The sequence below is a fragment of the Desmodus rotundus genome, chromosome 7 (assembly GCF_022682495.2).
Source record: "Desmodus rotundus isolate HL8 chromosome 7, HLdesRot8A.1, whole genome shotgun sequence".
NCBI classification, from domain to species: Eukaryota; Metazoa; Chordata; class Mammalia; order Chiroptera; family Phyllostomidae; genus Desmodus; species Desmodus rotundus.
In genome coordinates this window covers 9,361,628-9,376,054 of record NC_071393.1, presented here as the reverse complement: position 1 = coordinate 9,376,054, position 14,427 = coordinate 9,361,628, and the positions used below count along the sequence as shown (strand labels likewise).

At 49.3% G+C, this 14,427-nt stretch overlaps 1 protein-coding gene and 1 long non-coding RNA gene across 2 annotated transcripts in view; both read left to right on the top strand.

Annotated features, from left to right (window-relative positions):
- The first annotated feature begins 468 nt into the window (after window positions 1-468).
- LOC123480375 (uncharacterized) lies at window positions 469-6,156 on the top strand. The gene is made up of 3 exons (XR_006656358.2): window positions 469-587; window positions 1,119-1,304; window positions 6,044-6,156. It is a non-coding gene; the product is annotated as an uncharacterized lncRNA (long non-coding RNA).
- Window positions 6,157-10,235: 4,079 nt separating this feature from the next.
- VSIG10 (V-set and immunoglobulin domain containing 10) overlaps window positions 10,236-14,427 on the top strand; it is a 30,660-nt gene continuing 26,468 nt past the window's right edge. The window contains exon 1 of the mRNA XM_053928775.2: window positions 10,236-10,699. Coding sequence (XP_053784750.1) covers window positions 10,627-10,699 — 73 coding nt within the window. The 5' untranslated portion in view covers window positions 10,236-10,626. The remainder of the gene's footprint in view (window positions 10,700-14,427) is intronic.

Genomic DNA, 14,427 nt, shown 5'->3' with positions numbered 1-14,427 from the left:
CCACAGTCCCTAGAAAGCCCTCATGAGTCCACTCCCAACGCAGCTGACAACTAATCCACAGGCTTGTCTTACCACCTAGGAACAGTCTGGCTCATCAGGATGACCCGCATCAGATTTGACCTCTTGAATCTACACTAGTGTATGAGGAGAAGCAGGCAGGTCTAATGGTAGGAGCTAATGCAGAAAGGAGAAGATGCACAGAGGGGTCCGTAAGAGGCTTGTGGGCCCTGGCGGGACAGCTCAGTTGGTTAGAGTGTCGTCCCAATATGCCAAGGTCATGTGTTCGATCCTTGGTTACACATACAAGAATCAGCCAGTGAATGCATAAATAAGTGGAACAACAAATCTATGTTTCTCTCTCTCTCTCTCTCTCCTCACCCCCAAAATCAATTTAAAAAATAAGAGTCTTGTGCAGGCTGGAAACCAGAGGCAGCAGGGAGTATGGGTAAAAGGATATTCAGTGTGCAGAAGAAGTGGCTCATTGGCAGTGGGAAAACAGAGCAGAGTCACAGAAAGAAATGAGCACCTGAAGAGACAGAGCGTCCAACCTCCAGAACCGACCCAGTCACAGCACGACAGGGCTCCAGGTGAGTGCCAGACCACCACATCCTTTGTGCAAACACCTTGTTCTTAAGGTGACCTCTGTCCCATGCACTGCATAGAATATGGCAAAATTTTTTCAAATGTTAATCAGAACTTTTTCAATTGCAAGTGGCTAAAGCCCAATACAAACTGAAATCTTTAAAGAATAAAACTGTAGTTGGGGTCCTGGCATGTCAGTGGGTGGCTGATTTCAGAAGGTCTAGGTCCAAGAGCTTAAGTGGGGCCGCAAGTATCCGTCTCCATCCCATTTCTCAGCCTTGTTTGCCTCTAGGCCAGTTTCAACCTCAGGTAGACTTGCCCTTTATGTTGCCAGATAGCAATGTGTTTGGTCGCTTCTAAGAAGGCCCCAATGTCGCCACTTCTCGGTATTCACAGCCTTGTACCTGCCCTTCCCCTGAGTAAATACTCCTGCCCCCCAAAATAAGGCAATGTGAATGGGATATTGCTTCTGTAATCAGGTCACGTGAGACTGTGAAGTGTGTTTTGCTAGCACTCGCTCTCTCCTGCCTTCTCAGCTCACCAGTTTTCATGAAATAAAGCTGCCCCATGGAGAGGCCCAGGTGGCAAGGAACTGAGGGTGGCCTCTGGCCAACAGCTACTGAGGATCTCAGGCCCTTGGTCCAATAGCCTGCAAGGAACTGAAACCTGTTGACAGCCACCAAGTGAGGTCAGGAGCAATGGCTCTCCAGACAAGCTTTTGGGTGAGTGAAGTTTCCAGCTCCTGGTTAAAAACCTATGTGTGATTTCTCAGGCCTGCCACAGGCCATTAAAGACTCTACCTGGGAGGCCTCCCTGGGGCAGCTGCCCTCCCCACACCAGTGCTTCTCAGACTCTGAGGGAAGCTGCAGTGAGGGACGCAGCCCCTCTGACCGGTCATGCTCTCTTGTGTTCTTGCGTTCCTGGCCGTGGCTCCTTTGTTCCTGGGTCACCGTATCATCGAGGCCTTGGGCACAGGTCTCTTCGGGTGCCTCTGCTGCAGCTCCTGAAGTGGGGAGGGGGAGGAAACCTGGAAGACACTTTTCCCCCCTCTGACTCAGGACCCGGACTGCACTCCGAGCCCTTCCACCTTGTCCTTTGCATTCCTCCCCACCCCCAAGCCCCAGTGTCTATAAAACTGCTGGAGCCTTGTGTTTAGGCCCTTTCAAGAGTGAGTGACCCCCACTTCTGCACTGACCCCTCAGCTTCTGACTGATGCACTGTTCCTTGGGGAAAAATGCGACAGCAAAAGGAAGTGCTTCCTCTGGGTGTAGCCTCTTACCCCCTTGCAGTAAGTCAGCGATTTGCAACCTCTTTCATCTCATGGCGTACATAAACCAATTACTGAAATTCTGTGGCACACCAAGAAATGTATTTTTTGCTGATCTGACAAAAAATAGGTATAATTTTGATGGATTGTGGTGAAAATTCTGCACATTGCCCAAGGACATAGTGTAAAATAGTGAAGTGTGTCAGGTGCCTATACTTGTGTATAAGGATTTCTGGTACCAAGAATTAACCAATCAGACACCACCTTATTAGGCGACATGACCAATAAGAAGCAGCTCTATTACGTGACCTGTATACAGGGTCCAGCAGGAGTGACGCATGCTTGAGTGGGGTTCGTAGGGTAATCATATGGGTGTAATAATTTATAGCTTTAATTTGAACATTTCACCCAAAATGGCATATGGTGTGCTTGAGTGTGCTATTGTTATGTTGCAGAATTACATGCTTATGATTTTGTAATAAAAGATTTTGTAATAAAAAGGGGGCATTATTTGTGCCAGACCCCCTATTTATGGTTCAACACAGGGCATTCACACTGGACAGCTCTCGTTGTGTTGGCTGCTGTTATTTTTTTATTTGACAGTCTAGGGGAAAAACGGTCAGTGCCCCTGACTAAATAACCAGGTATTGCATGTTTTAAAAATTCCTGTGGCACACGGGTTGAAGATCATTGCAGGAAGTAGTTTTAAAGCCTTAATTATTTCATTTTTGGCATGTTGCTTTGTTCAGTTACTCAGACACCTGACAGTTCAGCGCTCCCTGCTGTGTACACCTCAGAAGACTTCCCAGAAGAGGTGACCACTTGAGCTTGGAGAATTGCTGGGAACCGGCCAGGTGAAGGAGGGAGTAAAGGGGTAGTGAAAAGAGCAAGAATATGGGCAGAGGATAGTAAGTGCAGAGAGAACGGCTTGGTTGAAACAGCCCTTGTCAGATCTGGCTGGATCTGAGGGGACGAGTGTGCGCTCCACGTGGGCAGAGCCCACACTGCATTTTGTTCCCCGTGGCGCTCCCAGGATCCAGCACCGTGCCTGGCCTGTAGTAAAAGACAGAACTCCAGTAAAGACAGTGGGGATGGAGGGGAGGAGATGGGCTCCAGGGCTGGGGTGTGTGGGTGACTGAAGGGTGCGTACATCTCTAACAGAGCTTTGGCAATGACCAAATCTGCTGAAAATTTCACATGCCTTGGGGTTTGCCCCCCGGTGGTCTTATGTTTGTAAAAAATACAGTTTTGTGGCTATTTTGCACATGTTGAGAAGAAAGAGGAGGCCTAGGGATGTTGAACCTAAGAGCAACTCATTTTCCCAGCAGTCTAATCTTGCATCTCCCTTCTGTAACCACAAACACCCTGTATCCTGTGAAGGCACCCAGCTGACGCCCCTGCCTCTCCAGAACCCAGCTGAGAGCGGGCAGGCCACAAATCAAATGTCCTAACATCCACGAAGGAACAGGCACTTTTCTCATTCAGTGCCTGTGTATTCTTATTCCACACCGGGTTCTAATGAACTTAGTCATCTGGTTGTAAGAGAGAGAGCATCTATAAAGCATCAAATTAAAGTACCAAACCGACAGGAGCAGGAAGTGTGGTCATATTAATAGTTAGCAATTACTGGGCATCTGTGCCTGTGGGCACTTTATTGGCACATGGTTCGTGAAAAACCACTCAGTAACCCCCAGAAACTGAGGCTCACTGAGGGAAAAAAAAAAGTCTTTCCTAAGGGCACATAGCCAACCTGACAGATAGGGGGACCTGTGCTGGGTGCCTCAGCCACAGGAGGAATTCAAAAAGAAACAGCAATGTGGGGCCCGTTGGCGTGGGTGGGGGGTCGGCCTTCCAGCTACTGGAGATAGCATCGCACAGCAGCCAACTTCACGGTGTTTGCAGGCACAAAAGCGTGTTCCTGGGCTCATCCGAAGAAAATACTGCATTGTGTCCTCTGGTCAGAATAAGGGAACTGTGTGATACATTTCAGAAATATCAGAACTTGGATACGTGGGTGAGCCCTGGCTTCTTCCGAGAGCTCTGGCCTTGAGAAAGCCTGCTGAACAATTCGAGCCCTCTTTCCTCCTCTGGACGGTGAGAGTCACTGTTGGAACCAATAATCTCCTGAATGTTTTGAGTCCCACGCCGCTTAGGCCAATGCTTATCTCTCAGAAGACCTTGGCTTGGAACCCAGAGTCCAGACAGGGCTGAAGAGTGCCCCCTGGCGATTCAAGTTTATAAGGGAGATTGTTTTTCTACTTCCCCCTGGACCCAACCAACCCAGTTTACAATTCCAGTTTAGACCTGCAGGATTTTTTTCGCCTCCCCTCCCCTTCTTGAAATTGCTTCTAAAATGTCGTAAACTTGTGCATTTTCTTGGGAAGAGGGTACAAAATTTCCATTCCAAGTTTCTTAATCCTCTCTCTACCCCCAGTCTACATTTTTACTACCCTGAAGCAGATGTGTGGCCCAGAGCAGAAGGGATTCATTTTATAAACATGGGCTTGAGGCTGTGACTTTATTTGGAAATTTATTTCACCTCTCTGAAGCCCAGCTTTCTCATTTGTGAAAAGTGGGTAAGAATGGTACCTCCTCCAGAGGTTTGCCCAAAGAATGGAAGGAGACATTCCATGGAGAGCAAGCCTGGCAAGAGCCGATAGTATCCATAGTGAGGGAGTTTCTCAAAATCTTACAGGAAGTCAGCCACCAGCTGGGCAAGCCCATGTGCAGGTAGGTACCACATTTCTACTGGTTAATCAAGACTAAGTTCGCTTGCCCCGGCTGGGGAGCTCAGTTGATTAGAGAGCCGTCCCAGTGTGCCAAGGTTGTGGGTTTGATCCCTGGTGAGAGCACATACATTAATCAACCCATGAATGCGTAAGTAAGTGGGGCCCAAATCAGTGTTTCTCTCTCTCTCTCTCTCTCTCTCTCCCTCTCTCTCTCTCCCTTCCTCTCTCTCTTAAAAAAAGAGAAGAATGAGTTCTCTTGGAGAGGGAATGCAAAAACCTTAGAGCTGAATTAAGTGTCATACGCTTGCCTTTGAGAAATGACATGGAATTTGTGCAGGGCTGACAGGAAGAACTGACGCAAACAATACTAAGGCTGGGACCCTAGGAAGTTGAGAATTCCTGTCTATGCATTCAGAGGAGTTTCACCGAAATCTTGGAGAAAAGGAAAAATGATGGCATCCGATATTACTCGACCAAATTCCAGCCAGGTGCCTTGGCATACAGAGCCCAAACTAAAGGGAGGCTGGCTTTTAGAAAATGCCACTCTGCTCACAGTACAGCAGCCGGGAAGAAAGGACACTTTATTTCTAGGAGACATCTGTGGGATGATGGGGAAGGCAGAGAGGAAACGAGGAAAGAGATGGCCCGAGTCGATGAATGGCTAGACAGAACTGCGGGGTGTCTGTACAGCGGGTACAATTCGGCCGTAAAGAGGAATGGCGTACGTATAGATGCCACAACAGGGTTTGCCCTTAAAACCCTTATGCTGAGTGAAAGCAGCCAGTCACAGCCTATACTGTTTGATTCCACCTACATGAAATGTCCGGAACAGGGAAATCTATACAGAGACAAAGCAGGTTAGTGGTTGCCAAGGGAGGGGGTGGGGAGATAGATAAAGGGTAAGGTGCTTCTTTCTCCGGGTAACACAAATCTACAATTGATTGTGGTGATGGTTGAATAAATCTGTGACTAAACTAAACCCCCCTGAATTGTGCACTTGAAATATTTATGAAATATGAAACATGCCTCAATAAAACTGTCATTGAACGTCACACATCTGGGTAGGCACGGTAGACGGATCGCCAGCATTAGAGAAACTTTGAAAGCACAAGCGCTGTGGCTGTCTGATATTCCAACCGGTGCCCCCCGCCAGGGAACCGGCAGGAACTGCGGTCCGCAGAGGCTGGCGAGACTGGTGGCTCCCGGGGAGAGGACTGGCGGCTTGGGGAGAAGGGGGCAGAAGGCTTACTTTCAAGATACAACTTCACTGCAAAATTGCTTGAATTTTTTGTTTGTTTGATTCACTTTTGTATTCATTAACAAAGTATCTCCGTTCTCTGTCCCGTATGTGTTATTCTTTTTTCTCTCTCTCATTATTTTCCTACATTCCCATCTCCTGGTGCATTTAAAAAAATTTACTTGTGGTAAAATACACATAACAAAGTTACCATCTTCACCTTTTTAGGGGTACAGTTCAGTGGCGTCCAGTGTGTTCACGTGATTGTGCCGCCGCCGCCACCTGCCACCCGCAGAGCGCTTCTCACGACGCAACGCTGGAGCAACCTACACGCAAAACGGTAACTCCCATTTCGCTCCCCCAGCCCCTGGCAACCCCCCTCTACTCTGTCTTCAGAAATTTGATTGCACAAGGTTCCGCAGACCAGTGGAATCATGCAGTATCGGTCCTCTGGTGAGTGGCTCGTTTCGCTCAGCATAATGCCCGCAAAGTTCATTCATATGTATGAACATACATTCCATTAATGTTTTATTACTTTTCCAGTTAAAAAGACTAATTACTTGTCCAAAGTATCACACTGTATACTTCTCATATAAAGTGTAGGGGAAAGCAGGAATCGAAGCTTTGTATAAAATGTCGTTATAACTTTGAAAAAAAATATCACATTGGAACTCAGCAGAAAAGATGAGACGTTTCTAGCAATGATAGTGATTATTTCAAGATGGGTTATGGGTACGTTTTATTTTCTATTTTTACGTTTTTCTCATTATTCTAGAAGGAGCATGGTATGTGTATAACCAGGAAAAAGCAAATGCCCTTTGAAAAATAGGTATGTCACCTTCAGAAAAAAGAAAGCTTTACCTGAACTTTCTCAGGATACCCGGAGTTTCCTAAGTTCTTCGAGCCCCATAAATTCAATGCGCTTTCTGTTGTCAATTCCTATGTCCCATCCGGACTTAGGAAAATAACATTTATTTTGGCCAACAGGTGCATTCAATAGGTGAGTCTGAGGTCAAAGAACAGGAGAGCGATAACTGGGTGTTTTCTCCCTGAGCTATCTGTTTGGCTCCCGGCAGGTCTCCTCCTGGGTGATCCTGCCCACATTTCCCACTGTAGGGGTGTCTGCCTGGGGAAAGTGGGCTCTTCCAGTGGTGCTGGCTCGGGAGAGCTGGCTGTACCTGCAGTCCTGTAACCTCAGGTTTTGGCGGCCTGAAAGTGGCTTTAGTGGAAGTATTCACACCATGCAAAATGGAGGACACAGCAAATCACCCTCCCCGCCAGCAGCCAGTCTGCGGGCAGACACCCACCAGCACACCTCGCCTCTGGGTGCTGCCAGGGGGTGGGTGAGCCATCCTCCCCTCCTCGGCCCTTGGCTGCCCATTTCTTAGGGAACTGCTTGGTCATCTTCCTGATTCTTCTACGAGCAGCATTTTGCCTTCCAGGGGTGGATCTGCTTTCCAAGTCCTCTGGTTCTTTGCCACTTGGAGACACCAAGCTTTACCCTCCTGGTCTCGTGTCCAGAAAGGAGTCGAAAATAGACATCTGACAACTGTCCATTTTCCATTTTCCCATCGCATCCTGTCACCTTCTTCTTGGAACCTCACCTGATTTCAGGAACTTTCTTGCTGAGCACCTGTATCCCAATTCTTTTCTTCTGGGCAGGAGTCAAAGAGGAGGTGGGAGAAGATGCTGTTTCGGAAGGGTTAGCAGGCTTTCTTCTGCAGAGGACCGGCCAGGCCCTGCTCCTGCTCCTTGAGGTGCCAGCCTGTGTGTCCCAGGCCCATCCAAGGGGACACAGGTAAGATTTAGTCACATACCTCTTAGTACTTGGAGTGAGGGGCCCAGGCTGCTACCCCCACCTGTTCCTGGCTGGCAGCCCTTTCTGAAGCCCCCCCAGGAGGATATCTCTAGGAGAAGCAGGTTGTTGCTAAGATCCCTTTCAGCATTACTTCTAGGGAGGGGCATGACAGGAGGAGTAGTGGCCAGAGATAAAGGTTGCTGAGGGCGTCAAAGACCCAGGCTGTAGGGGGGCTGGCTGTAGAGTCGGGCAGGAGCCCCATGCTCTTCCCCCCTCCAAGACTGATCAAGACAGCACTGCCTCCGACCTGGGTTCAAATCTGGGCTCTGCCATTTACTTGCTCTGCAACGTGGCCTCTCTGAGCCATCTGTAAATTGGGAATGGTAATACCTACCCCCCAGCGTTGTGTTGAGGGTTCAGTGAACTATGGTATGCGAAGCACTTAGCCCCGAGCAAGTTTCTTTAGATTGATGGGAGGTAAAAGCGAAACCAAAGAAAAACAGCCGCATGTAGCTGGCTGAGCAGAGAGGCGTTTGAGCCCCGTTTAATTCATAGGCTCTGTCAGTGTGCATCTCAAAGTGATAGCCCCCCCAAAGCGATGCCTTAAAGACCTTTGTCGAGTCCGTTTGCACATGTCAACTCACTTTACCTTCACCACAACCCCACGAGGTAAATGTTAGCTATTAGGTGCAGTTAGTGAGACGGTGACCCCCAGCTCACTGGCCACTGTTCTAGGCAGGGCACTTTCTAGTGTCCAGAGTTGCTGGAAATAAGACCAGATGTTAGAACAGCTGTTCCCTAACGGCTCCTGTCTCAGGGTTGGAGGGGGTGGGTGTGCCCAGATAGTGGTTTCAGGGCTACCTTCAAGCCCTGTTTGGAGGAATGCCCGTGTCTGCTGGCCCTGTGACACCCGAAGCACCCAGACCATGGCGGCCTTTGCATGAGTGACAACATCGGAACTTTGTTTGGTAGGACTTGGAGGCGGACAGATATGAGTCCCAGTCCTGGCTTTGCCACCATCTGGTTTTGTGGTCTGGAATTTAACCTTTTCTAGAACTGTAGGTTTCTCACTTATAAACTGAGATCAAATATTCCTTAGGTCCAGGGGTTGTCGGGAGGGCCCAGGGAGATGAAGTTTCTGAAGTGGCTTTGGAAAAAGGCCCCAGCCCTGCAATCATGCGGTGCATCCTGTATGCGAAGAGGGCCGATCTTTCTGGAGGTAGAGAACCGGTGGTGAGAACCATGCATTTGACTCAGCGAATAGTTCAGGAGGGCGCGCTCTCTGTAATTCCTCACTCCCCTCCCCCCAGCAAGGCCCTGCCAGAGTCACAGAAAATTCCAGACCCTTAGCTGAAAACTTGCCAGTTGTTGATCTGACTTACATTTCGGTAACTTCATTGAGGACGTGAGGGGCTTGTTGAGAAGCCTGACCAGCTGCAGTATCAAAACCAACGAACTTTCATTTGTTTGTTTAACAACTATATATTGGGTGATAACAAGGTGCCAGGCACTGGCAATACAGGAAGTGATCCCTCTACAATAGACTTTACTTTCTCCATCACAAAGTAAAGGATGAAAACCCAAACGAAAGGGGGGAGGAAAGGAGGAGAACAGTCAGGAGCTGGTGGAAGAGTTCAGGTCATGGAGCGAAAGAGGGAGAAAAGGGCTGTGCAACTCTATGGCTCATTTCACCAGGCGAACTTTTTTTATTGCATTCAGGAGGATTTCATCATGGAAGAAGTATTTCAGTAAGGGGCCTTTGAGCAACAGAACGAATGATTTTCTTAATAGCAGTTTTTGTTGTTTCCCCAACATTTCATGATGAGGTGATGGGGAAATTTTCCAAAATAGAAAAGTTGAAAGAACACAAACAACCATATCCCCACCTCCCGAGTATACAATTACTGCTTTAATGTATTAATTGCAACTTTGTTTTAAAAGAGGAAGTTTCTGGTAGGGCTGTTTCAAGTATCAGCTCTTCCTGAGGATATCACTGGTGTCCCCAATGGCAGAAGGACGGGATGCGGGAGTGGCAGAGAAGAGAGGAATGTAGTATGTAGTTTTCTGGGAAACACACTGGATGGGGGTGGAGGAACCAAAAAGGAAAAACAACAACAAAAAGCTTCTGAGAACCCAGTTCCTCTGGCTCCCGGGCCCTCGCTCTGACTCGTGGTCTCGGCCAGTTAATAGGGCAGGACTCTCGCGGCCGCTTTTGGCTGGGAGGTCCAGGGATCATCTTTCTCCTGCTCTAGACTTGCCTTCCTTCTGCCAGGGGTAGAAAAGGCAGCGATGGCGGCCCTGGCGCCCGCCCGGAGCACAGGAAAACACATGGCAATCCCTAGAGAAGCTAAGCTGGGACACCGAGGGGACCCTGAATTCTGTAGCTTGGCAGCCGGCCCCTCCGGCTCGCGACGCTCCGCAGGGTGCTGCAGCGGGAGCCCCCGGGAGGCAGCCGCTGGCGGCCCGGGAGTAGGGGTGCCGTCCTGCGGCAGCTGCAAAGCTCTGCCCGGCCCAGCTGTCCCCGCGACTCCGGGCGGCACGCAGCTCAGGGCGGGGTGGGCTCGGGGAGGGCCCAGCCGCTGCGCTCCTCCCCCGGCCCGGCCAGAGTCGGCTCGGCGAGCCCGGGCGAGCGTCCTTTGCATAAAGCCCTCCTCCTTGGCCAAGGTAGAGGAAGTTGGGCTCCCGCCTGGATGGGAGGCGGGAGGGAGACCTGCTCCTGTTGTTTTCCGCCAGCGGCAGTGGGTGCGGGCACGAGGGGCGGGGTGCGCCCTCCCAGCCCCTGCCGAGCGCTCGGGAGAGAGAATCACGTTGGGAGCCCCGCGCAGCTCTCAGCCCAGACACCGGACTCACCCCAAGCATCCATCCCGGGCGCTGTGGAAAGTGGAGCCGCTCTGTCCTTCTGAGGACCTGGGACGTGCACTTGGTACCCTAGGGGCCGGAGCCCCGAGGGGCGCACACTCAGCCCGGGCAGACCCCCGTCGCCTGAGGGGCCCCTGCCCGCTCGTGGTGCGAGATGGCCGTGCGGGTGCTCGAGCCCCGGGTGCTCCTCTGCCTCGCGGCGCTGCTGGCCCGCTGGGTCGCCGCAGGTAAGGGCCGCGATCTGGAGGGAAAAGTTGAGTTTTGCCAGGCAACAGCAGGGAGGAGGGAAAGCCGGGGACTGAATTCCCTCTGACTCCTCCGCACCCGGTGGTGGCTGCGGCCGAGAAGCCCCCGGGGGTGGGTCTGGAGTTTCCTGCTCGCAGCTCTGCTCCCTTTGCAGAAAGGAATTTTCCCCGGCGCTGACGCTCGGTGGAGGGTACGGTATCTCCACGCTCTCGCAGCGGGCAGCCGGCGAGGCGACAAGGGCCTGCGGGGAGGTGATGGGAAAATCGGGGAAATCGAAGATGGGAATTTTGAAACTGGGAAAATTAAGAGGCACGTGTGTGTGTGGGGGGGTGATGTTTTTAAGCGTCGGATGTAAATTCGCGTTCTGGTTTTACTTGCTGAACAGGTGCTTAAAGTCGAGCTTCTTTTATTTTCCTCTCCTCCCTGCCTCTGCCCAAGGTTGAACTTGATGTACACCTGTAACCTGTGGAGTTCCCTGCGCACCTCTGCAAGTAGACCTATGTAGACTACCGCATTTAAAGCGGTGCCTTCTTACTTCACTTAATTTTTTTTTTTGTAATAATTTCAGGCTTACAAAAAGCTTCCTCTACACTTGACATGATCTGTTAACCCCTGACACGATCGGCAAATGGTCTTAAATACTTGATCTATGCTCCGCCCTGCAACAATAGAGCAGAGGGTTGCTTACAAAAATATGCATTATATAAAAAGGTTGAAAAAGTAGTTTTAAATTTAACCCACCACTGAAGGCATGTCTGCTGGGTACAGGGCAGTGTGGCAGGCACTGGGAGGTCTTGGGTGGAGGGGAAGAAGAGGGAGCCAGGTGGTAATGTAGTTTGCCAGAATTCTCGTGGTGTGCTATATTCTGTTGCCCAGTCCCACACACCCAGCTTATCGCTTGTAGGTTGCTGCAGGAATTGCTCCCTGAGCTTCCTAGCAGCAAGTGCCAAAAGTTCCTGTTAGGCTAACACAAGTTTTTATTTTGTTTTGTTTTCAGCAATCATTTGAAAACAGTAAAATTTCCTATGTTCTAGGTTTCCAGTTTATCTGGAACAAAGTCAGAAGATGTGGCAGCACAGGGCCTGCCTTCCTACCTGGAACTGAGCAGTGGTCACCCCTTTAATCTAGGGAAGGTGACCCCAGATTTGTCTCACCTCTCCTGTTGTGTTACTTACCCATGGCCCTATTTTGACTTAGTGGTCTCTGTGCTGGGGGTGGGGGGAGGGTAGGAAAAAAGGATGGATAGTCTCCAACTGGCTGTCTCTGAAAGCTCCCTTCTCCCCAGCTATTTGTGTGTTTACTGCTCTGTGAACACCAGGGGCTGGGGCCACCAGACCCAGGTTTGAAATCATCATCCTGGAATGAATGGGCTTTCAGGCTGGCTGTGGCTCAGCGCACAGGAACGCTTCCTCTACTACCTTGCCAAGTTTTGTTCTGTTTTTTTTTTTTTTTAATCCTCACCTGAGGACATGCTTAGTGATTTTTAGAGAGGGGGGGAGGGAGGGAGAGAGAGAGGGAGGAAAGAATCCATGGATCGGTTCTCCTAAATGCCGTGACCGGGGACCAAACCCACAACCTAAGCACGTACCTAGACTGGGGATCAAACCTGCGACCTTTCAATTTAGGGGATAACACTCCCACCAACTGAGCCACCCCCGCCAGAGCGTGCCCAATTATTTCAGTGCCCAGACCAAGCACACCTCTGTGTACAGTGCTGAGGGCTTCCCTGGCTTGTTATGTTTTGGGGGGGGGGGTTCCTAAAAAGAAATTTTTTATTGATTTGAGAGAGAGAGAGGAAAGAGGCAGGGGGGAGAGAGAGAGTTGTTGTTCCATTTATTTATGCATTCATTGATTGCTTCTTGTATGTGCCCTGACTGGAGATCGAACCCGCAACCCTGGTGTATCAGGACGTCTCTCTAACCAGCTGAACTACCTGGCCCCAGGGTATTGTTTTGCAAATTGGGAGTTGTCTTGGGAAAAAATTTGTCTTTTTCCTATCACTTAACTCCAAACGATATTTACTCATACCTCCACTGTTGCCTCAGATTGTAAACCCCAGGTCATTCTCAGGGAAAAGTTGCTGGGAAAGAAAAAATAAATGCTTAGGCACCATCCCAACTCTGTAAATGATACTATAAGGGCAGCATTGGAAAAAATGGTCATTTCTATTGCTTTCCCCTGTGTTTCATTGGGAGATACCAGGTGGATGACTTCTAGCCACACAAACTGTTACTGTGTCTTATTGTCTCACCCTGTCTGGTTGGGAGAGCAGAGTAAATCCCTATGACCTGGAGGAGTGGAAACCTGAATGGCCATCTCAGCTCTCCCAGTGACTTACAGGGGACCTTAAGTAAATTCCTTGAGCTTCCTGAACATCAGTTTTCTCAAGGTACAATGAGGGCTGTAGGACAACCAGTCCTGGAACGAGCGGACCCTCAGGGACTAGTCTTTCTTCATCTGTTTCACAGACATTGCTGATGGATGACTGTATTCTTCTGCGCTGAGCCAGGACTCAGCCTGCCTCATCTTTAACCCAGCCCACAGGGCTGCCACATCTAAAAGATCTCCAAGGTCAACTTCAGCTTCATTAGTTTAAAAGAATAGAGTGAGTTGCCCTGGCTGGGTTGCTCAGTTGTTAGGAGCATTGCCCTGCACACCAAAAGGTTTTGGGTTCAATTGCGGTCAGGGCGTGTACAGGAGGCAACCAAACGATGTTTCTCTCTCACATCGATACCTCTCTCTCTCTCTCTCTCTCTCTCTCTCTCATCAAAAAACACGTGCTTGGGTGAGGATTTTTAAAATATATATATAAAGAAAAGAGTGGAGGGAACAAAGCCAGGAGGAGAAGTGAAGTGCCTTAAAATGGTTCTTCTGTGGTTACCTCCTTCTCTTCCTTGGAGGAGAAGACAACGTTAGCTTAAGTTCCAAGACTAAAGTTTCACCAGAGCTTTTCCAAGTTCCTTCATTCCTTTGTCAAGGAGCCAGGGAAGGGGTCTGCAGGTCTCCTGAACACACGCTGCATTTGTCATTCTACAGCTCATCTTCTTTCCTCCGTGTGGGTTGTCACTGAGAACTTGGTTGGGTTCCTGAGCCTAATTGTTTAAGCATGATTCTCACCTGGTTTTTAAAGTAATGCATTAAAGTGATACAGAAGCATTTCTTGCTCTTTTGGAATCTCTAGCATTAGATGGCATTCTCTGCCTTCCAGCAAGTGGCTTAGATTTATTTCATCTTGCCCTGGCTTTTGGGCATGGTGTGGCCAGGCTGTGGCTTCTGATCTTTTCAATGGAGCTTCTTCTAACCAGACATAAATGGGAAGGAATCCCAGAGGCAGGAGGCAGGTTTGTTTTTATTTTTATAGCAACTCTGTTGAGATATAATTCACATACCATAAAGTTCATCCTTTTAAAGTGTGCACGTTATAGTTTTTAGTATAGTCCCAAGATTGGGCAACCATCCGTACTAATTAATTCCAGAACATTTTCATCACCCCCAAAGAGGCCCTGTACTCATTAGCATTTGCTCCCCACTTTCCCACTACTCTACTTCATCTAGACCTAGACAACTGCTAAGCATTTTTTATCTCTGTAGATTTGCCTGTATCGGACATTTCAGATAAATGGACTCACACAAGTATGTGGTCTTTTGTGACCGCCTTCTGTCACTTACAAGAATGCTTTCCAGTTTCATCCATGTTGTAGCATGTGCT